Raw genomic sequence first — 27,068 nt, 5'->3', positions numbered from 1 at the left:
CCAGTAGGAGGACTCATAACACACTTTACCCATGTATGGGAGGGAATTACCTCAGACAAGTGGGTACTTTCTACCGTGCAGGCGGTTTTTGTATAGAGCTGCTACAGCGACCCGCCTACCATTTCCCAAGACAACGAACCACCTCAAAGGAAGAAAAGCGCATCCTACTGGAAGAGGTGGCAGAGCTGCTATTAAAGGACCATTCGAAATCGTTCCTGCGAAAACGGTAAACAAGGGTATTTATTCAATGTACTTCCTTGTGCCCAAAAAATCTCACAATGCGCCCGGTCTTAGATCTGCGTCCTGCAAACCCCTATGTCAAGCCACAGAAATTCTGCATGACAACGCTACAGGAAGTAATCCCACTGCTAAAGCGGAGGGGGGGTTTGGGGGGGTCTACATAGCAACCTTGGCTATGAAAGATGCTTACTTTCATATTTCAATGTTCCAGTGCACAGAAAATTCTTGCGTTTCAAGATAGCAAACCAGCACTACCAATTCAAGGTTGTCACGGTACTTGCCCCAGACATCAGCAACAGACCAACCTGCCCAGGGTATTGGTACCCATGGGGACCATTAAGTCCCCAGAGGGTTCCCTAAGGGCTTCCTGGACTCAGGCCTGGCGCTGTTGGCGCCAGGCTCATGCTGCCATCACAAGTAAGACAAGTTTCAAAGGGAGAGAACCACGTGCAGACCAGTCTGAGGCAGGCTGAAGGGACTACTTTACCTGGGAACTACTTCTTGAAGGCTATATAAACCACGCCCTCAGTACAGAACACGCTTTGCATTATTCTGCACTCCTGCAGCGTAACGCTCACTGTGTCTTGTTACCTTCAGGCCTGTCTTCAGCCACGCCGGTCCAGTTCTTCACGAGCTACCTGCAAGGAAGGAAGAGAGAGGAGAAAACCGAACAAGGCTCTTACCTGATGCTCCGTTTCGATCGCTCTAGAGTTTCCCTTTCTGCTAAGCTGAAAAGGAAAAGTCATCAGGTTAGCCATGCAGACTATGTAAACTATATTGCTATCCTGCTCAACGCTAATACTCAACAGTGGGCTGCTCATCCCAGCGATCCAGCGAAGCACCATCACCTGATCGCCACCATCACTCGATCGCCGCTCCGGAGCTGCAGCACCTGTTGAACATAAAGAAAACATCAGGTTAGCTGCGCATTGGGGAAAAGCCGCATCGGATATTTAACTCTTAAGCAGTGCTACTACTCACCTGAAAGCTGCATTTCCTAGCGGTCCCGCAAGGCATCACCACGCGACCTCCACCCCGGATATACAGCACCTGCAGAATAAAAAAGAACAGCAGGTTAGTTGCGCAAAATAACAATACTGCATGTAAAGACTTTATCGCATAACGCTGGTGTGAACTTACCTTGGAATCCAGCTCAACGTTCCTGGGAAGAAGTCTGCTTCATATTTTCACACCAAGGAGAAACCTGTAAGAAAGAGGCACAGAAGTGAACTTTGGCAACTTGAACTTTAAAGCAAACCATACCATTGGTATAAAGTCTTACCCCATTGAGTCATAGTCTGGAAGTCTGCAGGATCAGTGAAGTAACTAGATCCTTGAACTACTACGCACCTCTGCAGACAGTCGCAGGATGGAGAGTCTGCCATTCATAACACTAAGGTGAGACATAGCAGAGGGGTGCACAAGAAGGCCATGGGAGGCGGGAGTTGGCCCTCCTCCTTACGGTTGGGTAACATTTCATTTAACCTTTTAGGCAAACCTGTTTCCGTGACGGAAGAGGGAATCGGAGGGGGCACGAAGAACAATTCAACAATGGACCGTTCAGTTCTGTTTGGCGCCCCTGTGGAGACAAGGTGAGCGTAACAAAGGTGCTACCCTTTGGCATAGCATCCGCTCCAAGGGTATTCCCCAATTAAAGGTGGTGGTGGCGGCGCACCTGCGCAGGGAGTCAATCCCAGTGTACCCTTACCTGGACGACTGGCTAATCACAGGGGAAAGACCCCAAATTTGCAAGCAAAATACCCAAAACGATCCACCTTGTTTTCCAGTTGGGGTGCTCTGTCAAAGGAAAGAATACAAAAAATACTGCTGCAAATACCTCAGTATCTAGCCAGTCGCCAGATAACCGTACACAAAGCAATGCGCTTGCTCGGAATGATGGCATCATGCATTTACCTGGTCCCACACGCACGATTGCGCATGCGCCCAATGCAAGATTGGTTGGTGAAACAGTGGTCTCGGGTAACCGTCAGTGGGACGATCTACTGGTCATTTCGTCAACACTAGTACAAGCTCTACGCTGGTGGACAAAGGAGAATCTGTTAAAGGGAAAACCCTTCCACGACCCGATGGTGCAAGCGATTGTTAAAACAGGCGCATCCCTCACTGGTTGGGGGGGGGGGCATCACCTCCATCTCACAGCGCATGGTCTGTGGACTCAAATCACAGCACAGAACCACATCAACCTGCTGGAACTTCTAGCAGTACTCAAAGCGCTCCAAGTCTTCGAAGCACATTTGAAAAATCAGTCTGTACACATTCTCACAGACTGCACCACTGAAAATATGGAATGGGCACTCAGAGGGGGCATGTTCCTAACTTCCCAACAGGGGAACTCAACACCCTAGCCGATTCACTAAGCAGAGATCCTCTACTAGAAGAACATGAGTGGCAGCTTGACAGAAATTTTGTAGGTCACATTTTCACACAGTGGGGCTACCCCTCACAAGACTTGTTCTCAACAAGACAAAACAAACAATGCCCGGACTTCGCGTCCAGGTTTCCCCAACTCGACTCCAAGGGGGAACGTCTTGTGGTTGAGTTGGTCAGGGAAATGTACCTATGCTTTTCCCTCAACTGCACTAATGAGTAGAGTGGTGAACAAGATTCACAAGGAACAGATGACGTTAATCCCAGTTGCTGCGATGTGTGACCCGATGAAGCTCCTTTGCCCGTTCAACTTGCTCTTCCAGCACGGGGTGACATTACACCCTCAACCTCACTCTTTGTACTTGGCAGCTTGGCTCCTCAAGTCATAGAGGGGGGCAAATTGGCAGAAAAAGTCACGATCCACAGTGCTTGAAAGTATCAAATAAAAAGAAAGCGACAAGGCAGCAGGTATCTGGGTGGTGTGGATATACTGCCAGTATGATTCCACTGAGTTAGGTACAAATACAACACGTGCAAGTCCCAGTTTCACTGCGCCAAGAAAAGCAGATAATAGTAGACAGTCCAATTTATTTAAAGAACAGCCTTTGAGGTCCAAAGGATTGATTCAAGTAACAGCCTAACACGTGTTTCGAACCTTCCACGGCTCTTCATCTGAGGCTTGATAAGAATTAAACCTTACACTTGCATGTCCATCCTTTTCATTGCTTCCAAACAGCCGACCAGCTTTAACCGCAATTGCGAAGCCTTGAGAGTACCTTCGGGGTTTTTGCCCTCTCTGCATAAGTGTAAGGTTTAATTCTTATGAAGCCTCAGATGAAGAGCCGTTGAAGGCTCGAAACACGTGTTGGGGTGTTACTTGAATCAATCCTTTGGACCTCAAAGGCTGTTCTATAAATACATTGGACTGCCTACTATTATCTGCTTTTCTTGGCGCAGTGAAACTGGGACTTGCACGTGTTGTATTTGTACGTCTTCATCTCATAGTTTGGACATCTAAATCGACCTCAAAGGTGCACATAAACCAAACACTGGACGCTGTTATTTTGACAATTGGAGAAGATATGTAATTTGGTGCCAGTCAAACCAAATAAACCAAATGGAATGTACTCCATCACACATTCTTCATTGCATGCTTCACTTACTAGACTCGGGGCTAGTATTTAACTCAATTAAAGTTCACTTAGCTGCTCTATCCGCGTACACCACTTTTCAGAGTAAGGTGTTGTGGTGGAAAATCCCTGTCATGGTGGAAAATCCCTGTCATTAAGGCATTCATGGAGGGAGTGAAGAGACTCCACCCTCCTATTTCAAATCCGCTACCATGCTGGGACCTCAATGTAGTACTTGCAAAGCTCATGGGACCCCCCCCTTCGAACCTATGCATAAATCAAGCCTTAAACATCTCACTTGTAAAACAGCTTTTGTAGTGGCTATCACCTCCATAAGGAGTCTGTGAACTGCAAGCTGTCAGTGCAAAACCCTTTCTTTGTGATCCACAAAGACAAATTGGTATTAACAAACCCTAGGTTTTCACCTATGTTCATTTCAAAGTTCCATGTCAATCAGTCCATCGAACTACCATCTTTCTTTCAGAATCCAGCAAGCTCAGCTGAGAAAAAACTTGATACACTGGATGTAAGGAGGGCGGTCCTCTATGTAGACAAGACCAGACGGCTAAGGAAAACAGACCAACTGTTTGTCTCCGTACCTCCAGACAGGGAGGTAGATTGCATTTCCAAAAACGCCATCTCCAGATGGATAGTCTGATGCATACAGCTCTGCTACTATCTATCAAACAAAACACTGCCTTTTACACCAAGAGCTCACTCCACTAGGGGTACATGTGCTACTTTGGCTTTTATCGCAAATGTCCCGCTGGACGCCATTTGCAAAGCCGATACATGGAGCTCAGTACATACTTTTACTCCACACTACTGCATTGACACACTCTAAAGCAGATTCTCAGGTGTGACAAGCGATGCTAAAACATCTATTTGCCGCTGTACCTTCTCACAACCCACCACCTTCTCCAAACACTGCTTGCTAATCTATGCATAGCATGTGATCTAAGCAGATTCCACAAGCCTAAGAAGGGATACATTACTCACTGTAATTGTATTTCGGATGCTTGTATCTGCTTAGATTCACATGCGCCCACCCTACCTCCCCTTAGAGTAGAAGGTGCCTAAATGTTTCTAAGCCTTATCTGATATACATCTGCTTTAACACACCTGTACTCGGCTTTACATCATGCAACCTTATGTCGGAAACAAAACAATCTGCGGGACCTCGGCGCATGAAGCACCGTGGGTACTGTGAACGTCCCACTAGGGATAGTATTACTGGCCCGCCCTGTTGATGTATTTGATTTGAACCCTGTGTTCGTTTGGTTTTGGAGTCTGACAAACTCCATAGGCATCATCTTTTTGTATTTTGACACACAGCATCCTCCATGCAGTGTCACAGAGAAATCCTTTGCATTTCTGCTAGGGTTTAAATACCTTCTCTTGGATAAACTACCGTTTCCAAAAGTAGTAAAGTGAAATTGACTTTACTCACCTTTTTCTTTGTAGACCCAGCACACACTGTCTTACAATAGGGTACTGGAGTCGTTACTTAGTTTCCCTTTGTCTACTTTTTCATGTAACATTTTTGTTACCCATTGTACAATTAATGGCTGGTGGCAGTGGTTTACTTTTTCCTACCATTGTGAATTTTTACCGCAGGCTGAAACCTCAGCTGCAGTATTGCACCCATGGGTGCCCATTTTGTCAAAATGTTCCTGGTCTTCTTTTTTTGCCATTTTTTGTTTATAAGGTCCTTCTTGAGATTTACTCTGCGCGCGGGTGAAGCCCGCCCCCGGTGCCAGCGTATCTGGCAAGGCAGGAAGCGAGGTAGGTGCCTGGACCTCACTGCGCTTAGTCTCCTTGGATGCAGGACTGCACCCAAAGGTGAATGGCCGGCTGGCTGTCCTTGGAGGACAGCCACCCGCTGTGAGTGACAGCTAGGCTGCGGATGAATCTGAGAAACCTGCATAAAAGGCAAGGTCTTTTAGACAGAAGGCAGAGTCGACCACTAGGCGAAGGAATCGGAAGAAGAACTTAGAAGAGACTCTTGCTGCAACTCTTGGACCATTGGTTTGCCCAGTGAAGCCCTGCTGCAGTGCTGAAGCTCTGAATTCCTTGACTAGAGAAGCTGTGCAAAGGACTTCTCCCCTTGGGTTGGTGGGACCAATCGACTCCAAGACAAACTCCTCTCGTTGCTGGCTGTACTTCCATTTGCTGCTGCAGGAACAGAGTGCCAGGGAGAGGAACATCAGAATGGGGTTTATCATTTTTAAGTCAGACCAGAGCTCCAGGAAGATCCTCCGGACCCCCTCGAAGCAGGACTAACCGAGCCTGAGTCACCTCAACAGTGTGCTGGACCCCAGAAGCAAGGAAGGTCCACAAGGTATCCGAGAACCGCAGTGGTGCTATTCGTGATGAGCTGAAACTGCAAAAGTGCTGCTGATCTGAAGTTTGGCCATTGCTGCTGCCGACCTTCGAATCGTAGTGCAGGAGTCCACAGCCGTCCTCCCACTTGTCCCCACGACTGAAGCCCCGGAACAACAGGATCTCCCATGCTACAACAGGAACAGAAGCCAGCTGAAACCAATGTCTTCAGACCTAAGGTACTGTGAACTAAGGGTTACTTGCCTCTTGTTAACTAAGGGGTACTTACCTCTTGTTGTGTAGCATTGCTAGCTCTCAATTGCGACTTGCCTTTGCTGCCATTTGCAGAGTTGCTTGCAGCTTTGCCCCTCACAAGCCTCCCAGCTTGTGGCCCAAAAGTGATTTCTTTGTCCACAAAACACACTATTACATTGTGCAAGACTTTTTTACCTGCCTTCAAGAAGTGCCTCAGCTCCCCTAGACTTTGCTCAATTGACATTGACTGTCCTGGCTGCCTGAATACTCGTCTAACCTCGGACTTTGTATTTTGATCTGCCCCTCCAAAAAGTCACACATTCTTTACTTGTATAGCTGGGAAAGGGTTAATCTATATTGCATTGGGGGGTGCAAAAGTGCATACCTGTTTGAGAAACTTGTTAACCATTGTTTTCTCCCCTAACCTTTTCCTTTTGACACCAGACTCAATATTGCTCTAAATGTACCAGTGATTTATCAACATCCAGTGTCCTAGTTATTGAAGTCCCCTCGGGGTATACAAAGTGTCTGTGTGCCATCCCAAAAGGGTATCTACTGATTTATTGAAACTGAGTGTGTGCATTTATGGATTGCATTTAAGTGTTACATATTTGCTCCCTTCTAAAGAAGGCTTATTCAACTGACTGTTTAAATTAATAAATAATTGCTTAATCAAGCACCCTTGAGTGCAAGTGTTAATTGGATACTTGTCACTGTGAATCTATGTTGCAACCCTACAGCTCGCATTGACCCCTCTTGAGATAAGCCTGGCTGCGCAATCACTCTACCAACTTGTGTAGTACATGCTTATACCAAAGGTTGGGTTAACTATTGCCAAGAGGACAAGCCTGGTGCAGTCTCTCACGGGGTTATTATTTTTTGTTCCTCTTGATTCTTTCCCAACCCTTGTATTAACAAGTTATTTTCCATTGCAGAACACCCTTTTGTGCTTTGCTGTGCATGGAGTCTTTAAGGAGGGTAAGTATCTACGCATATCAACATTTCAAAATAATCCTGTTGTGGTTTCCCTTAGATTTTACATCCCCTGTTTTTGTTTTTCAGTGGAAGGGAAATTTCGTGACTCCACGAGGGCTTTTAACAGAGTGTTTATAGCAGTGCCGGCTGCCAATGCTGGGTAAGAACTTTCATCCACTTCACTCTGGAAGGTGTTAGGACTGATTTTCTATGCTCTGGTCAGGGGTAGAGATGTATAGAAGGCCAATATATATTGTGACCTGGACAACTCTGGGAGCTGTAGCCAAACCAGTTGAACGTAGCAAGGCAAGTGTTCTAGGCTACGTCTCAAGAGGTGGTGAGCTTGTAAAAGGGTCCACAATGAGCACACACCCGAGTGAAGCAGTCAAGGAACACACTTAGACAAACGAGTATAAAAATACTTTTTTACTTATGGGCAAAATAAAACAGTGAAAAATGACTGCAAACAGGTAATACTATCACATAGCATTAAAATTAGATACATGTATACAATTACTGGTGTAGGGCAAAATACATATCAAACCTCTGAAAAGAAAGGTACAGATTAGTATTTGCACTACTAGTCCAAAGAGAATAAATCCTAACTTCAGAAGTCCATCCCTAAGATGTATGGGACTTTGTGCCCAAAAGTTCAGCTAAGTTCCATGCAGTTTATGAAGCTGGAAAAAATGAAGATAGGGTCTCTGGGATCTGGTGAAAAGTTCCAAGTGTCAGGGGACACGTTAATCTAACTAATAAATGTGTTCTCCGAGTGCTTGTGTGAACAAGCATTGGCAAAGCCAAAATGTTCAAAAAGTTTTATAAAGTTATCAAACTTTTGCCAGGTAGTTAGGGGAGCAGGTAAGTGTTAGGGAGAATTCTCAGAGTTGTGCTAATTCCTCTCTACCTTAGAGACCGCCAGCAACTTTGCTGGATTTTGAGGACCTGAATTCTTTACCCGGAGAGAGTGAGAACCTTTTCCCCACTCGCTCATGTATTTTGATGTGATTTAGAAAATTGTTTCTTTTGGTTGTGGAGTCTGGCAAACTCCATAGGCGGCATCTTTTATATTGTCACACTGCACCTTCAGTGCAGTGGCACAGGCAAGTGTTTCAGATTTCCCCAAGGTTTAAATACCTTCTCTGGATTAACTACTTTTTCAAAGAGCAGTAAAGTGAAATTGAGTTTACTTACCTTTTGTAACTTTCTAGACCCAGCACACACTATCTTACAATAGGGTGCCGGAGGGGTTACCTAGTATCCCCTTTGTCTAGCTTCTTGTGTAACATTTTTGTTAACCTTTCCTCAATTAATGGCTGGTGGCAGTGGTTTACTGTTAACTACCGTGATGTGCTTTTACAGCCGGCTGCGTTCGCAGCTGCAGTAAAGCACCCAAGGGTGCCATTTTTGTCAAAATGGCCCCAATCTTCTTTTTTCGCCATATCTTTGTGGAAAGGTCCTTCTTGAGATTTGCTCTGTGCGCCAAACCAGGTTTGGTCCCTTTGTTTCGTCTTTGGTGGGATTCATGAGTGAAGCCCGCCTCTGGCTCCAGGGTGTCTGGCGGGGGCAGGAAGCGAGGGAGGTACCCGAAACTCCCTGTGCTTAGTCTCCTACGAGACAGGAATGCACTCTTAGGTGATTGGCCGGCTGGCTGTCCTGCTGGGTGACTGTCAGCTAGGCTGGAATGAATGGGAGAAACCTGCATAAAAGGCAAGGCTTTTTGGCTTCGAAGGCAGAGTCGACCACTGGACGAAGGAATCCGAAGAACTTGGAAGAGATTCCTGCTGCAACTCCTGGGCCGTTGGATTGCCCAATGAAGCCCTGCTGCTGTGCTGAAGCTCCAAATTGATCTCGATTAGAGAAGACCTGCAAGGACGACTTCTCCCCTTGAGTTTATAGAACCAATCCACTCCAAAGTAAGCCACCTGGTCGAATATCCACTGCAGTCGCTGCTGGACCCGGATAGCCAGAGAGGAACACCAGTTTGTGTGTGTTGCTTTTAAGCTAGCCAAGAGCTCCAGTAAGATCCTCCGGACTCCCAGGAAGCAGGACTGACTGAGCTTGAGCCCCCTCAACAGAGTGCGGGACCCCAGAAGCAAGGAAAACCCATCTCGACAGCCAGGAACCGCAGTGTTGCCATTTGCGGTAGACGCAAGGAGCTGAAACACTGAACAGCCACTAGTTTGAAATTTTCCAGTTGCGAGCAGTGACCATCCCATTGCAGTGAATGAGTCCCCAGAAATCTTCCCTCTTGTCCCCACAACTGAGGCACAGCGGCAAAAGAATGGAAAGAAATGGCGAAAAGATGACCGGGGCCATTTTGACGAAGGGGTGCTTTACTGTAGCTGCGAAATCTGAAAGACTTCCCTGTACCACTGCACTGAACAGACCCTCCATCTTATTGCGATTTTGCGATCCTGCAAAATGCTGCAAAAAAAGCACAGAAAAAAAACGTAAGGGGCCAGTTCCTGAACTTTATTTTTTTATTTTTTTTTTTACTCAAGAAATGAAATGCACAAGCATATCTCATCACTTGAGCAAAAAAAAAAGGACATCTGAATGGACGCTTCTTTTATATGCCCATTCAGATGTCCTTTTTCACCCCTTAGCACAAATCAGGGGGCATTTCTGAACATTTAAAAGCGTATCCCAAATTGACAAGCAAGATGCGCTTTTAAATGTGCCGAAATTGTAGACCACCCTATGCGCCCACTTTAAATACATGCCCAAGGGGTGCTACTGCTTTATAGGGTCTTTACTGACCCTACTGACTCATGCAATACTTTAAAAAAAAAGAAAAAGTGACAGCTGCTGTCTCACTTGCATTTCTGTTCCCCAAATGGGATAGAAATGTGCTTTTTTTTTTTTTTTTTTTTTTTTTTTTTTTGGGTTGCATTTTCCAGTGGCAGGACCCTTGGGGCCAGTCACTGTGAAATGCACGGGGAGCCTGTAGAGCATTGTCGGGAGAGAGCTTCCAACACAAACGTATTCAAGGCAGCTGGCCAGCGCATCATTTGCGCTACAGCTCAGCCCCATGGAAATGCACAGGTCACCTTTGATATTAGGGTTGCCTGCTAATTTCCAAAAAAGGATTATCTAAAAACAGCACATCCTCTGCTCTATTTTTAGATGCCCCATTTTCTTAGGGCAAAATCTACAGTTTTCAAAAAATGCAAAAAATGATCACAATATGTGAGAGAAAGGAGTGAGGGGGTGAGCTGTGCCATGGTAGGCAAGAAAGCAAAGGGAGATCAGAAGGAGAGCAGTGGGTCAGAGGGGGAAGCGGTGGGCAAGAGAGCAGAGCGGATGCAGTGGGGTGGTGGGCCAAAAATCCGAGAGAGAGCGGAGGTACAGAAAGTGGAAGGAACGTGGGCTCGGGGATAGTAGTGAGCCAAAAGCAGAGGGGGTTTGGCCGGAAAAGGGCAGTAAGCTGCAGATTGGGACAAAGGATGAGGGACAAGTTTGATAGAATGGGAGAAGGGATGAAAGATGCAGAAGTAGCATGCAATAATGGACTGAATACTGCGGGAGGAATTGGGGAGCGTACGGTGTGAGTTGGGAGTATGATTTGGAGTTTTGCAGGGACTAGGGAGTACAAATTGTGACTTGGCAGTGTGACAGCATGGGAGTATGTGTATGACTGACCATGAGGTTCAAAAATACAAGTTGTGATGGGGAATTGGTGAAACGTGTGAGGTGTGTGGGTGTTTGCGGGATTGGGGAACATAGAAGGGGAACATTTTCAGCATTACAACCGATAATGATTAATAACGTTAATAATATTAAATAGGCATGCACATTAAACCAAAAAAGTAGCCAAAGCAAACCCTGTTCTGCCAAGCCAGGGACATATAGAACTCTTCCTATTTGATACAAAATATACATATATTGACACCCTGGCTCTCTTGTAGCCTTGCACACTGCATCTTTCCTGCAATGTACCAATCTTGCACCCTCCAGTCAATAAAAAATGTGTTGCAAAAATGCTGCCATAAATAAAGGTTTGTGCCACAAAATTTGCCATTTCATGCCGCTAAATCCTGGAGGGTCTGACTGAAGGTGCTGTGTGACACAATGTAAAAGATGATTCCTATGGAGTTTCAGACTCCACAACCAACAGAAACCGTGTTCAAATCACATTAAAATACATGTGAGAGTGGGGGAAAAGGGTCTCGCTCTTTCCAGGTTAAAAAGTCCTAAAAATCCAGCAAAGTTGCTGGGGGTCTCTAAGATGGAGAGGAATTAGTATATTCCTGAGAATTCTCCCTAACACTGCAGCGCCGGTTCCCATCCACGGAAGTGAAGGGAACTGGCGCTGCATGGTCTCGGTCGCACACAGCGAAGCGTGCCGCCCAAAGTTAAGTAAGGGGAGCAGGGTATACAACAGCAATTTAGCTGTGGGGTTATTTCGAATACGAACATTTAGAATTTGACTTTTTCGTCTTGGAAATGTTCGTATTCGAAATAACGCACATCCTTGTTCGAGCTCCTTTAAAGACATCTAGTCTCTTGAAAAGAAATGTACTAGGACTTGACTCTAAGGGTGCTAGGAAAGGACTTTCAAAGGGATTGTGTCCTCTGACGTATTCCTTATCTTTGATAATACGTTTCCAGCTTGCTGGCCTCGGAAATTTTTTCTGTAGAGGGCGCTGCGTGTCGACGTCCGCCGAGTCGATGTCCCTCGACGGCCACTGTATCGGCACCGACGTCGTCATGCCCATAAATAGCCACGCGCGGCGTCCGTTGCTCAGTTCTGTTTTTCTGCGCTTCGTGGGGCCTCGGAACATCGTTGCTCAGTTCAGTCAGATAATCTAATCTACATCTACTCGAAATATACCAACTCGTTCTCTATGGCATCGTCATCAGAACCGACAACGCTGCGATCCGGCTTAAAAAAATGTTGAGACTGCGGTAAAAAAATGTCGATAACGGATCCACACAGGATCTGCTTGTGGTGCTTCGGAGCCGAGCACCATTGTTCGGAGTGTGAGGACTGCATGTCCATGACGGCGAAAGCCTTGAAGGCAAGGGGAAACTCGAGAGAGGTAAGTCAGTCAAAGCCTCCTCGAAAGTTTCTTCGGTCAAGACATTCGTCTCCTCGCCGTCAAAAACATTCCCATTCTAGATCTCGAAGTAGCTCCCACCATTCGTCGAGATCAAGACACTCAAAGAAGATACGTCGAAGATCCCCTTCCTCGTCTTCCGTTTCCCCAGAAAGGGTCTCCTGCCCCACAAAACACAGCACTCAGGCTGAGTGGGAGGAATTCAGGAAGAAAATGTTAAGCGTCTTCGAGAAAGCGGCCTCGTCCCCCTCGAAGACAGCTGATGGTGATACCCCGGGTGAAAAACCCAAAAAATCAAAATGCCGCGAGTCACAGCACCCGGCGAAACATTCCACCCGAGAGCGCCACAGGCCATCGGGTAAGAAAGCACCATCTTCGTCGTCGAAGATCCCTTCGCCATTGACGCTGTTGTCGAAGGGTTCTTCGACGCATCGGTCGATCGACTTGACGTCGACATCGACGCCGATGAAAGAGAAGACCACGGCTACTCCACAGCCAACGGTGATTCCAAGAGCCTCCGGCACGACGCCGAGACCGTTGTCAATGTCCTCGAGTAGGATCCCGATCCTCTCGTTCTTCGAGGTCTCTTCCGGTTTTCTTTCGGCGCCTTCGAAGCCTGTCACATCGGCGTCGCCGACATCGACGTTTTCTCGCCCAATAATGACGAATTTGGCTCCTTCTGCCTTAGAAATGGGTTTTATACAATTTCAGACGTCAGAGTACCCTGGATTATCTTCAATTTATGAAGAAGGGGAAGATTCTGACCAGGAAACCTTCGAGTTGCAGAGGACCACACTACCTGTTTCAGAGGATTTCACCTCTGAGGAAAGAAGGTTGAAAGACCTACAGTTGTCATTACATGAGGCAAGTGGGCTGGACACTTCCCCAGAAGTGGATTTTGTTAAGCCAGACCCAGGGGAACATGCCGAAACACACTATAGAACCCTGATGGCAAGAATGATTGAATTCATGGGTTGGTCTGCGCCTTTGCCTGTTTTTCAACAGGATGACCTGACAGACATATTAGACAAAGGTCCACAGGAGGATCCTGTAGTCCCCTTCCATACAGCCTTACAAAGAAAAATTGCATCTAACTGGGAAACTCCTGAAGTTATCCCTGCTGTCAATAAAAGTTTATCAGCCAAGTATAGGGTAGCTGCTGCTGACCATGAATACTTATCGAAACGCCTGACTCCAGAGAGCCTGGTGGTCCAAGCAGCAATTTCATCAAGCAACAGGACCGCTTACCCTACTGTCCCACAGGATAGAGATGACAAGAGGTACAATTCTATGGCAAAGAAAGTCTTCTCTGCTTGTAGTATGGCGTTGAAGTCCAACGCCACCTGTACGCTCGCCAGATTCAGTCACACACTGTGGGAGTGTGCTTCATCAGCGGCTGACTGCATACCCGAAGGAGAGGAAAAGGAAGCCTTCCTTAACATTATTAAAGATAGCAAAGATGCCATGTGCGAGTCTCTTCAAACTGGCATCGATTCCGCTGACAGTATCAGCAGGGCCATGGCGGCAAGTACAACAATCCGCAGGCATGCGTGGTTGCGAAAGTCTGGTTTTGCTCCAGATGTACAGGCCAGACTTTTGAATATGCCCTTTGACGGCTCTTCATTATTCGTAAAAAAGGCTGATGACAGTCTGGAAAAGTTGCAGACATCTAAAGCAGCAGCAAAATCTTTAGGAGCTGCTATCCGCCAAACTCCTTTTCGCCCCTCAGGAACCTCTGGGAGAGGAAAGTCCTTTCGCTATTATTCCGCATTCGGGAAAGGCAGAGGACAGCCGACTCAAAGAGGCCAAAGAAGATCCACCTGAGGTGAACGGGTCAAAGGTACTAAGGCCGGAGCAGGTGCCTCTTTACCCTCGGCATCTGCATCAGCCGCCCCCAAACCACTCTGAGGTCTTTCCACACAAGACACCTGTAGGGGGCAGGTTAACACACCATCTGACGGAATGGCAGGCTATAACGTCAGATGCTTGGGCATTGGAGACAGTTGCCCAGGGTTACTGCCTACCCTTTCTACACATCCCTCAGTCATCCACCGGGGAACAGCTCTCTAAAAGTTCCAGATCCGCTCCTCTTGCAGGAAATTATAGAACTGCTAGAGAAAGGTGCCATAGAACCGGTACCTGTAGCGGACAGGAACAAGGGCTTGTACTCCCCCCTACTTTCTCATACCAAAGAAGGACAGAGGACTGAGACCCATCCTGGACTTACGAGAATTGAACAAAAGTTCCTCAGGAAGGACAAGTTCAAGATGGTAACTCTCTCTCAGATCCTTCAGGCCCTCCAGCACCAGGACTGGCTGGTATCTCTGGACCTTCAGGATGCTTATTTCCATGTGCCAATCCATCCCAAACACAGGAAATACCTGAGGTTCGCAATTGGCGACTCTCATTATCAATTTCGAGTTCTGCCATTTAGGCTGACCTCCGCCCCGAGGGTCTTCACCAAGCTAATGTCGGTAGTGGCTGCGAGTCTAAGGAGGGAAAGGATCCACGTCTACCCCTACCTGGACGATTGGCTGATCAGGGCTGTATCTTCGGAACAAGCTCAAACCCAGCTAGATTATGTCTGCCACTTCCTTCACAAACTGGGCTTCTCCCTCAATTTAAAGAAGTCACAGATGATACCATCACAGAGACTCCAGTTCATTGGAGCGGTCCTGGACACTTCCCTGGAAAGAAATTCTCGCCAGCCGAGGTAAGGGCTCAAGATATTCTGCAGATGGTCAACAAGTTTCAAAATGCCCAACGTCTCTCAGCCTTCGACTTTTTGAGGTTGCTAGGCCTCATGGCATCCTGCATCTTCCTTGTGCCAGAGGCTCGCCCGAGAATGAGATCTCTTCAGTGGGCACTAAGAACTCGGTGGTCGCAATTCTCAGGGAGAATGACAGATCTCCTCCGGATTCCGGACAAAGAAGCCCTCCACCTTCAATGGTGGGCCTATCCAGAGAACATCCTGAAAGGAGAACTGTTTTGGCAACCATGGCCGGAGATAACAGTAGTCACAGACGCCTCACTCACGGGTTGGGGAGCCCATGCCAACGACTTGACCATCAGCGGTCGTTGGTCTCCATCGCAGTCCAGACTACACATCAACCTATTGGAGCTGAGAGCGATCAGACTAGCGCTGAAAGCTTTCCTGCCATCAGTACAGGGGAGAAATGTCCTGATAATGACGGACAACACGGTGGCCATGCACTACCTCAACAAAAGAGGAGGCGTACTGCCACTGTGCAGAGAGGCAATGCAGCTCTGGTTTTGGCCAATTCGGGAAGGAATCTCTCTCAGCAGTCCACCTAGCCGGAGAGAAGAACTCGACAGCGGACGCTCTGAGCAGGCAGAGCAGTCTCCCACGAGTGGGAGCTAGCTCATAAAGTCATTCAAGAGATCTTCGCCCTTTGGGGAACCCCTCGGGTGGATCTGTTTGCCACAAGCACCAACAGGAAGTGCAATCTGTTCTGTTCAAGGGAATTTCCTCCGAGAGGAGCTCTAGGAGACGCGTTCGTAGTGGACTGGGAGTTTCCACTCCTTTACGCGTTTCCACCAGTCCCTGTTATTCCTCAAATGATCAGGAGGTTGATAAGATTCCAGAAAACCATGATCCTAATTGCCCCGGACTGGGCCAGGAGAGCGTGGTACCCGGACCTTCTAGATATGTTCATCTGCCCTCCAATCCGTCTTCCACTCAGAGAATCTTCTCTCGCAGAAGGGAGGTCAGGTTCTCCATCCAGACACCAGAACCCTCAACCTTCACGCTTGGCTTCTGAAAGGGTGATGTACAAGGATTGGGATCTCCCTGATGACGTCATGGAGGTGTTGCTTTCGGCCAGAAGGCCAGCAACAAAGTCTTTATACCGCTGCCGTTGGAACAAATTTTGCAGCTGGTGTAGGGAAGAGAATATCGACCCTTTTTCATGTGGTACACCAACGGTGTTATCGTTTCTACTCTACTTGGCAAATTCAGGCCTTCAAGTTGGCACTGTAAAAGGCTATCTCGCAGCGCTTTCAATCTTCAAGCGCACTGCGGATGAACCATCGTATTTCAAACTCCCTCTAGTGATACAATTTCTCAAAGGATTAACTAATATTTATCCTCCAAAACCATTCCAGGTTCCCTTATGGGACTTAAATTTAGTCTTAAACTTCCTAATAGGCACTCCGTTCGAACCACTTCACTCTTGTTCGCTGAGATTTCTCACGCTTAAAACTGTCCTATTGGTAGCACTAACATCTGCTAGGAGGGTGAGCGAGCTACAAGCTCTCTCCTGTAAACCCCCCACATACAATTTTCCACAAGGACAAAGTTGTCCTACAGGTGAAGCCTAATTTCCTCCCAAAGGTGGTTTCTGAATTTCATATAACTCAGAAAATTACCTTACCTTCGTTCTACCCTCCTTCCCATCCGGGGATAGAGGAAGAAAGGCTACATAGGCTGGCCCCAAGGCGAGCTCTAAGCTTTTACATCAGAATGGCTAGGATCAGGCAAGCAGACCAACTGTTTGTAGGATACTCAGGTCACAAGTTGGGACTACCCATAAAAAAACAAACCATTTCCAGGTGGATTATTTTGGCCATTCTGGAATGTTAAAACTGGCAGGGAAAGAGCCACCCCAAAATCTTAGGGCTCATTCAACCAGGGGTATCGTAGCCTCTTCGGCTCTCCAAAGAGGGGTACCGGTCCGATACATATGTGCGGCTGCCACATGGTCGTCCACACATACATTCACAATTTTACAACCTGGATTCCTCCACTAGTCAAGAGACCAGATTTGGCAAGGCCGTATTACTTTCGGTCCATCCCTAACATAACATTTTAACTCCCACCTCCAAGTACATGCCACTGTTATGGGAGTCTATCAAAGATAAGGAATACGTCGGAGGACACAATCCCTTCGAAGAACAAGTTACTTCTTACCTTGTAACGTTCTTTCGACAGGATGTTCCTCTGACGTATTCCTTATCGCCCCTCCCATCCATCCCTGCAGTAATACTTCCCTTGTGGTTGCAGCTTACGCTCCTTCAAGGTCAATAACCAATTCAGGCATGACTTCTCTTATGCTACAAAACGGAACTGAGAAACGGACGCCGCGCGTGGCTATTTATGGGCATGATGACGTCGGCGCCGATACGGTGGCCGTCGAGGGACATCGACTCGGCAGACGTCGACGCGCAGCGCCCTCTACAGAAAAAATTTCCGAGGCCAGCAAGCTGGAAACGTATTATCAAAGATTAAGTAATACGTCGGAGGAACATTCCGTCGAAAGAACGTTACAAGGTAAGAAGTAACTTGTTCTTCTAAAGTGTAGTGCCTTTTGTTAATAAGGTTGTGTATCGTGTTTACAACTTCTTTCTTTCCTACTTACTAATTCTGATTTGGTTCTTAACTTTTTCTTTATTCACTTGCTTTGCTACACTACAGTTGCTAAGATTGTTTTAAATGTGCTAAAAACTAGTGTTAGTGCTCTGCAGCCAGAGCACCCCCAAAGTGAAAGTGTATTTAATAGCAGTGTATGTTTGGTGCGATACCTTTGGTTTTTAATTGTTAGTAGTTTGTCTAAGGCCTAAATAAACAAATAGTATTTTTCTACATTTTTCGAAACTTGTTAGCATGCTGTGTGTTTAACTGAACTCTGAACTCTTCGCCAATCGCACTCTCCCAAATTGGTCTTACTTCTCAGTCACACTACCTTGATAGTGTGGATAGACATTAGTTTCTTTCGCTGCTTACCAGAATCGGGTGACCTCGCAGAATGTGTCCACTGGGCTGATTCTGATAATCCACCTAAACACTGGCACTTGTGACTCTTACTTCCAGCCTGCACTAAACACCTCCTGTTTTGCACATTTTTCCCTCCATACGACCCACCAGTCCCTCCTTTTTGTTACAGAGCCATGCACAGTGAAGCTGCCAAAATCTAGATATGACTGCACCTCACATTATGGATTAATTTTTGTCTTCATTAAAGATTGGCTCTGGGTCGAAGCAAATTGTAGCCCTTTTTGGGGATTTCTTCACTTGAATTACGAGGATTTAAATGCCTCCTTTTTAGGTCAACTAAATAGTGCTTGATTTGCCCTTGAAGATTCCATGGTTTTTCTGCTTTTTTTTTTTTTGTCCAAAGGAACCCTAGTCTTGTAATGGAGATTGAGGTGGTGTTGGCTCCACGTCTTTCCTGTTTTTCTAATGTCTTCCTCTGACACTTGAGTCTCAATTTGTTTTGACTTCCCAGTTATTTCTACTGAAGCATCTAAATTAACAATAGTGACAGTTGTCTATCCAGTAACTTGTACTAAACTGTTGGTTCTTAGCAGTAAGCACAATGTTAGTTTGACATTAATAATCTTGTGTAAACTGCTTGCCTGCTTGTTTATTTACTCTACCAGCTGGATTGTGTGTGAGAATACTCTACACCGGGCTTTCCTTTTTCTCTACTAGATTATGCATCGTTAATGATCAGCTCCATGTTCGTCAAGCAACCACAGAGGAGATCCGCAAAGCCTTTGTCACACCAGCTCCCACCCCATCTAGCAGTCCAGTGCTTACCTTGCCCTCGACGCACCAGGAAATGCTGCAGGCCTTCTCCTTACAGTCTGGCATGAACCTTGAGTGGTCGCAGAAGTGAGTTCTTGTTCTATCATGTGCATTCTGTTGATTTGGCTCTTTGTTGCTATAACTTTTGCTTCCTGCTCTGCATCCTTTACACTGGAGTAGGCAGTTATTAATGCCTGTGGGTAACATGTGCCATTAGTACTGTAAATGATTCAAGATCTTGAAGAGATTTTTCTACAGCCCACTGGTCTAGGTAGAGCAAGGTTCTTACCAAAAGATAGACCCTTGTTTAATGAGCAGCCGTGGCAGAGCAGTCTATCTTTGTTCAAGGAACAGGAGATGACTGGTGGACATGTACAGCTAGTCCCAATCGATAACCCTAGAGAAAACACCGGCAAATATGCACTTTTATTTCATACTTCCACAAGTCAGTAGAAGGTCATATGAGGAGTGTCCGTTTAGAACACCACATGGGTAAAGACGGTAATAAGGCCTAATTGAGACCCTTCTCAATATAGGTTTAAAGTTAACCCATTGTAGCCAGCCCTATAAATTAGAATGCTAAGGGTGTGGATTTCCTCGAGAACCACCCTCGCACCCGAGTCTGAGGTATGCGCTCACCCCCGGCACAAAGAAATACAGCCTCGACGATATACAAACTAACATTGTCCGTGTTAGGAAGAATTCTCAAAAATCTGTTAATTCCCTCGACCTTAGAGACCTCCAGCACAACTTTGCTGGATTTTGAGGACTTGATTTTTGTAACCTGGCGAGAGTGAGACCATTTTCCCCACTCTCTCATGTATTTTAATGTGAATTTTACCTATGTTTCATCTTTTTACAATTGTCACAAAGCACCTTCAAGTGCAGTGGCACAGGGAGGTTCTTCAGATTTCCCAAGGTTTAAATACCTTCCCTGGGATCAACTACTTTTCCCAGAACAGTAAAGTGAAATTGACTTTACTTAGCATTGTCCTTGCTAGACCCAGCACACCCTATCTTACAATAGAGTGCTGGGTGGGGGGGTGGGGGGAGTTACTTGGTATCGCCTGTATCTAAATGCTCATGTAACATTTTTTGTTACCCTTTCCTCAATTGACTGGCTGGTGGCAGTGGTTTCGTTTTTGAACTACCTTGGTTTGCATTTACCGTGACCGTTCGCGGCTCCGGTAAAGTAACCATGGGAGCCATCTTTTTCAAAATGGCATCCAGCCATCTTTGCTAAAATGGTGCTCGCTCTTCTTTTTTCACCAGGTCTTTGTGAGAATGTCCTTGAGTGTTTCTCTGCGTGGCAAACCAGGTTTCGTGCGGGCTTCAGGAGTGAAACCCGACTCTGGCTCCAGAGTGTGTCGGGTGGACAGGAAGTGAGGGAGGTGCCCGAAACATCCTGTGCTTAGTCTCCTAGGAGACCCAAATGCACTCTGGCGTGATTGGCTGGCTGACTGTCCGGCAAGGACAGCCACCGTGCTGGGTGAGTGGCAGCTAGGCTGGAATGAATGGGAGAAAACTGTTTGAAAGGCAGAGTCTACCACTGGAATGAAAGAACCGAAGACCAGCTGGAAGAGGACGGCTGCTGCAACTACTGGACTGTTGGTTTGCCCGGTGGAGCCCTGCTGCAGGTCCGAAACGCCAAGTTCACCTCCATAGAGAAGCCCTTCCTTTGAGTTGGTAGGACCAAACAACTCATAAGCCATCTGGACTCCATTCTCGGAGCTGGTTAGGATTAACCAGGGAGGAGGACACCAGCTTGTGTGCTTGAAGACAGCTACCGGAATTGAAGAATTGCCATTTTGCCAGCTTGGTGATCCGTCCCGTGCATTGCAGGAGTCGCCAGCGTCGTCCCTCATGTCCCCACTACTGAGGCTCAGCCAGGCTTATCTCAAGAGGGAATGTGAGCTTGTAATGAGGTTACACAGAGGTCTACAATTACAAGTATTCAAATAAACTTACACTCAAGGTTTCTTGGTAAAACTCTTGTTAATGTATTACACAGTCAGTTAGAAAACATTCACTAAAAGGAGGCAATCAAGATCACACAAAAATATACTACAATACTTCACACTAACCAGCATTTAAACTACTTTGCAGGAGGAGCAAAATGGCATTCGGAGCATTTGAAGTAGGAGCAAAAAGGCATAAGTTAATAAAACGAATAGTAGAGTTCCTTTTAAACAGTGCAAATAGTTTGAGTTCACAAGAGGGGTTGATCCAATGCAATGGGTAGGCCAAAGTCAATGGGCTAGATTCTTGTATAGGTAAATAAACAGTTCTGGTAGTTAAACGGAAAAGTCTTTGCCACGGTTCTCTGAAGTAGTTCTTAGAAGAAAGATTCATATGTCGGGTCAAAAGCTGACTAGGCCTGCAAGTTGCCAAAGTTTCACGCACATACGCAGTGAGAGTTAAGGTCTCTCGGTCAGGTTTTCACAGTACCTTATTTTGAAGAAAAAGATGCAGCTGAAGACTTCTGTTCCTGGCAGTTCCTGCAGATCTCGCTATTCCTGAGCCTCAGTCGTGGGGACAAGGATGACATCGGGGGACTCCTGCAGTGCAAGGGGACTGGTCACAAAGCTGGCAAACTGGCAATTCTTCGATTCCGGTAGCTGTAGTCAAGCACACAAGCTGGTGTCCTTCTCCCTGGTTATTCAGTTTCCTGCAGCACTCTGAGGAAAATACAACCAGCTCTGAGAATGGTGTCCAGGTGGCTTATGAGTTGATTGGTTACACCAGCTCAAAGGGAGAAGTTGTTCTTGCAGGGCTTCTCTGTCGAGATGAACTTGGCGATTCGGACCTGAAGCAGGGCTTCACCGGAAAAACCAACGGTCCAGGAGTTGCAGCAGCCGTCCTCTTCCAACTCTTCTTCGCTTCTTTCGTTCCAGTGGTCGACTGCCTTCCAAGCCAAGAGACTAGCCTTTTATTTAGTTTTCTCCCTTTCATTCCAGCCTAGCTGCCACTCACCCAGCAGGGTGGCTGTTCTTGCCGGACAGTCAGCCAGCCAATCACGCAAGGGTGCATTTGGGTCTCCTAGAAGACTAATCACATGGAGTTTCGGGCACCTCCCTCACTTCCTGCCCACCCCAGACACTCGGGCGCCAGAGGCGGTCTTCAGTCCTGAAGCCTGCCAAATGTGTAGAAACAAGGGGACCAAACCTAGTTTGGCGCGCAGAGACAAACTCTAGAAAGACCTTTCCAAAAAGAAATGGCGAAAAGACTGAGACCTGTTTAAACAAAGGAGGCTCAGGCGCCATCTTGAAAAACATGGCTCCCGCGATTTAATGCTACCGGTGTTCGCGGTCGGGAAAAATCTTGGTAGTTTGTTGTAAAAATACTACCACCAGCCATTTCGAGAGGAAAGGGTAGCAGGGGACTGCTACGTGAGTTTCTAGACATAGGGGATACTAGGTAACCCCTCCAGCACTCTATTGGAAGATGGTGTGTGCTGGGTCTAGGAATTTAAAAAGACTAGTAAAGTCAATTTAACTTTACTTTCTCTTGGAAACAGTAGTTTATCCCAGAGAAGGTATTTAAACCTTGGGACAGCCTAAAAGTCTTCCCTCTGTCACTGCACTGAGGGTGCTGTGGAACATGCATGAAAAGATGCCTATGGAGTTATCTAAAACTCCATAATCAAAGAACACAAGAGTAAAACACACATCAAAATACACGAGAGAGTGGGGACAAAAGGCTCAAACTCGCTCCAGGTAAAATCAAGTCTTCAAAATCCAGCAAAGTTGCTGGGGGGTCTCTAAGGTGAAGGGAATTAGCACATTTATGAGTATTCTCCCTAACAGGCGGCAGAGGTGTCGAGGATGAATACTGTGCAGCCTTCTGCAACTGCTCTTCTTGTTAGGTCGTACCAGGCGCACACTAGGGAGAATTTCTTCGAGTGGTCTGAAGCCAGATTGGGCAGGATCAAGGTGGTTGTTGGCTTCAGTGAAAAGATTGAGCTGCTTGTATGCTGTATGGTCCATGAGTTTGGCCAAGAAGCGGGTATTGGAGATGGCCGGTAGTTCTGGGGGAGGAGTGGGTCGAGTCGTTTTTTGAGGAGGGGTTTGATGTAGGTTTTTAAGACTTCCAGGAAACGTTCCCGATAGTACTGCCTGCGCAGGTTGAGACTAGGATGTTTGTGAGGTTGGTGGGTGTTTTGAATTTAACATTGCCTAGTGTGTGTATATATAATACGCATATTTTTATATAACTACATTGTGTTTCCTTGACTAAAAGTGTGCTAAAATCTTTGTACTCACTACAGCCCTTCTCCCTCTAAGCCTGGCTGCTCAGGCATTGCTACCAGCAAACTTGTATAGTTCAGGCCTATACTTGGAGTTGGAGCCCTGTGCCCCCAAGTGGGAGTACAGTCCTACCACAGGTGGACTTTAGTAAAACTCCCTACGAACCCATTGTGCTTTACTTTGCCTTAGGGGAACACGGGCCAAGGAAACTTAATTTCCTTGCCAAAGTAAAACCTGACAGATGCCAACCTGTAAACTCAGAAGAGTTTTTGCCAGACTCTGCTGCCTTGATCACTGAACATTGAGAGATTCGCCTAACACAGGGTTGGACTTCCTAAAATAGGCTAACTAAAGTTATAAAAAGTTGTCAAAGTTTCTATAAGTTTGCATATGTTTCAGGAGGCTTGATTTATGTAATTTTTACCTTTTATTCTTCTCCTGTTCTATTATTGTGTGATAGTACTTCACTTACTTGAATGCTACAAGCCTTACTGTATATAAATGAATACCTATTTTTTTTTAAATTACTTCTAATGTATAAGAGTTGAACTAAGTGTATGCTCCGAGTACTGTGTGCCTCACTGCAGCCCTCCTAGAATAAGCCTGGCTTCTCATCCTCAACTACCAGACCTTTGGGTAGTTCAGGCTAAACTTAAGCGGTGCAACCCTGTTCATCCAAGGTGGGCTTTCTAAAATCTTGTCACAGACAGTACTTTGTCAAAAAACTTTAACAGTGATACTTTTTTCATAGCCCATCTCAAACTCCTATACTGGTGTTCTCTTGCCTCATCTCTCAATTTTCCTTTTATCAAATTTGTTTTCCTTTGAATATTTCCATTTGTTATTGCGTCTTCTCTTTTGCTGCCTTTTCCTTACTAATGCTTCTCCATTTAATCTTTCTACTTGCTTAATCCTACTGCGCGTCACTCAATTTTCCTTTCCTTTTTCTTCACTCTTTTCTATCTCTAAATACCACGCACTTTTTCTGTACTGCATTTTCATCAAACTCCATTTTTATTTCCTGCTTTACTCACTGTTCTATTCACCTATCCCCTCCCCCTTTTCTCATATCTGTTTTTCTCCATAGGTGCCTTATTGACAATGACTGGGACTTTGCTCGATCAGCACAGATTTTCACACAACTTAAGGTAAGTGTTTTAGAATAGAGGTTACCATGCCAGTCATACCTCTTTAATTACTTTAAATGCAAAAAAGTGGGCTATCTTTGATTTTATGTCACTATTAAAGGCCTCTTACCTAATTCCTCATTGTGGATGTCTGACTTTGACACCCTTATTTTCCCCCCTTGATTGCGATCCTTCCAGCACTCTCTGGTCCTTACCATGTTTCCCCCTTCAACCCGTACGTCTAGATGTGCAGTCGACTGCAATGTCTTTTTTTTCCCCTCCACTTAGCATTTTAATCTAGGGACTGTGCTGTGCTTCATCCACCTTTTTCATAAAGAATGTTTGTTTTTGAGGGGCTGTAATGCTGTTATTTCTATATTGTGGAAGCCACATTGACCTTAAATTCTGTTTGACACTCTTCTCTATTTTATATTCAGTCACATTACAAGGTTCAGTCAGCATTTGGTGTATGGGGTTCGTTTCCCATATCAGATCCTTAGAGTATTTGTCTCATTAAGATCCATTTTTGGAATTAGCCCTGAGGCAGGTTTCTAACAGATCCCTGTTGGGTAAGATTTCCATAGAAATGATAAATCTTCCTGACCTGTGGCAACCCCAGAACTTTTTGCTTTACTGGTGGACTGCACTCTCAGAATAGTTTACTCGTTTTAGGGGTGTCATTTTTAAGACTCTCCTTAGTGTCTTTTTAATTGTATCCTCTTTGACAAGTTTTTGGCACATACTGCCTATTGTTGCTGGGTTGCCCCTGGGGCTCCCATTTTTAACTTTCTCTGACTAACCTTGTGAGAACTACAGTTCCCAAGGATATTTTATCCTCTCCACTTTATTTAGGTGAGACCAGAGCACCCCACCTTATGTGGAGTGCTGGGGAGATGCAATGTATCCCCTTTCTCACTAGCACTTGTTAGGACAGTTTTTCTGAAGTCCAACTAAGGGCTTAGTAAAACCATTCAACTGAGACCGTACAAGACTCCATTCTTAGTATATGTTCGTACCACCTGAGTATATGGTAGCGTAGACTGAGCAGCCAGGCGCTTCTTAGGAGGTAGAGCGAGCTGTGGGAAAGTAGATAGAACCTGTAGTACACCAAGGATTCAATGGAAACACTTAAAACCAGAAGTATTATAAAAATATAAAGGTTTATTTAAAATACAAGTGGGCCAAGTTAAGTCTTTGGGTAAGTACTGGTCATGGTTATAAACCCATTCATAAAAACACACCACTATGCTTGAAGGTACACAGACCAAAGCATTAAACCTTATTCAGAATACCTAACAGTAGTTCTAGGGAAGTTAATCCATATCGTACACATTCAGTATAGGTCACACCTATTCTTGGGGAGTAACACCAATGGTTACTTTTTGATTACTTTCAGTAATACAAGGGTTGTAGACCCTGTCAGTTATGCAGTGACACTTGACAAGGAAATCTCATAGTAAAGAAACATGCAAAAATACTTTTCTTTTCGGAATAGTGGATAAAAGTTATTCTAGGTGAGTAAGACCCTTTTTGGTGTAATATACAAAAACAGCTGCTTTTCAGGTCAGTGAAACAGTCCAAGATAAACAAGAACTCTTTACACTAATCAGGTGCATCGAATAAAGTTATGTTGCACAACAGCTTGAGATTCCAATTCAAAGCGTGGTTGTGTCCACATCGTTCTATATTACCTGTAATAGATGAATCTTGAGATAAAGGATCAATCCCTGGAGCAACACTTTATTTGATGCACCCCATTTCAGATGAGGCGACATCCAACAATTGGAGACTTGTAATTAATTTTGAATTCAATTGCTCGAGACATTCTCTACCCCTTTAGCACTGGTCAGTCCTTCCAGGTAATTGAATCACATGCTTTGGAAATGGGCCTTGAGAACGACCACGTGGTCGAAACACGTGTCGGCTGTACAATACATGGAATACATTCCGGCTATCGTAGAATTACTTTGTTTTGTACATTTGATTTGACATCAATTTACTGTTTTTGAACCTATCTTATGCTGAGCGCGAGTCACCTTCCCAATATTTCATTTGTGCTTACTCTTAGGCAGAAATGCATGCGTTACCCTCTGGGAACACCGCACACAATTAGGACTACAGGTGTAAGCAAAAAAAACAACCTTGGGTATAAGTCTGTACCACACACTTTTTGGTAGCGAGCTGAGCAGCCAGGCTTATCCCAAGAGGGAATGTGAGTAGTAAAGGAAGTTACACCGCAGTATCACAATCACAGTGGTTCAAGTAGACACTTACACTCAAGGTTTCTTGGTAAAAAAAATATTTATACATTTATTTACACAATCATTTAGAAAACATTCACTAATAGAAATCAACTTAATATGAAACACCAATACACTACAGTAACAAACTCTAAGTTGTAGGGACAGTTTGCGCTCCCCTGAAAAAGGAGCAAATGGCACTTCAATTACTTTTAATGGGAATAGAAAGTTATAGGTTTGTACAGTGTCCAGTCAAAGGGTCGAATGAAAAAGGGTTGAATACAATAGGTTCGACTCAAAAGGATCGGAAAAAAAAAATGATCAAATGCCTTTTTTTATAATGATTTTTTTTGGGGGGGGGGTCTTGGTATAGGTAAAAATTGGGGCACAAAAACGGTGGTTTGAACTCCCCCTCCCAATAGTATTTCAAATCTTTTCATTCGACCCTTCACCTACAACCGTTTGCACAATGGATAAGGAAACACTTCTGTTAGGCAATGCAAAGGTTCAGTGTACCAGTAGGGTTAGTTCAAT

The 27,068-nt window shown here is 45.6% G+C and overlaps 1 protein-coding gene across 1 annotated transcript in view; it reads left to right on the top strand.

The window, feature by feature from the left end:
• Nucleotides 1-27,068, top strand: part of NXF1 (nuclear RNA export factor 1) — a 537,434-nt gene that overhangs the window by 473,910 nt on the left and 36,456 nt on the right. Inside the window, exons 17-20 of the mRNA XM_069645157.1 lie at nt 7,271-7,313; nt 7,398-7,470; nt 18,825-19,007; nt 24,255-24,315. Coding sequence (XP_069501258.1) covers nt 7,271-7,313; nt 7,398-7,470; nt 18,825-19,007; nt 24,255-24,315 — 360 coding nt within the window. The remainder of the gene's footprint in view (nt 1-7,270; nt 7,314-7,397; nt 7,471-18,824; nt 19,008-24,254; nt 24,316-27,068) is intronic.

This window comes from Ambystoma mexicanum, chromosome 2p, assembly GCF_040938575.1.
Source record: "Ambystoma mexicanum isolate Mex_15411 chromosome 2p, UKY_AmexF1_1, whole genome shotgun sequence".
In the NCBI taxonomy this organism is placed as follows: Eukaryota; Metazoa; Chordata; class Amphibia; order Caudata; family Ambystomatidae; genus Ambystoma; species Ambystoma mexicanum.
The sequence above is the reverse complement of the archived record's forward strand: the minus strand, read 5'-3'. Positions and strand labels throughout refer to the sequence as shown.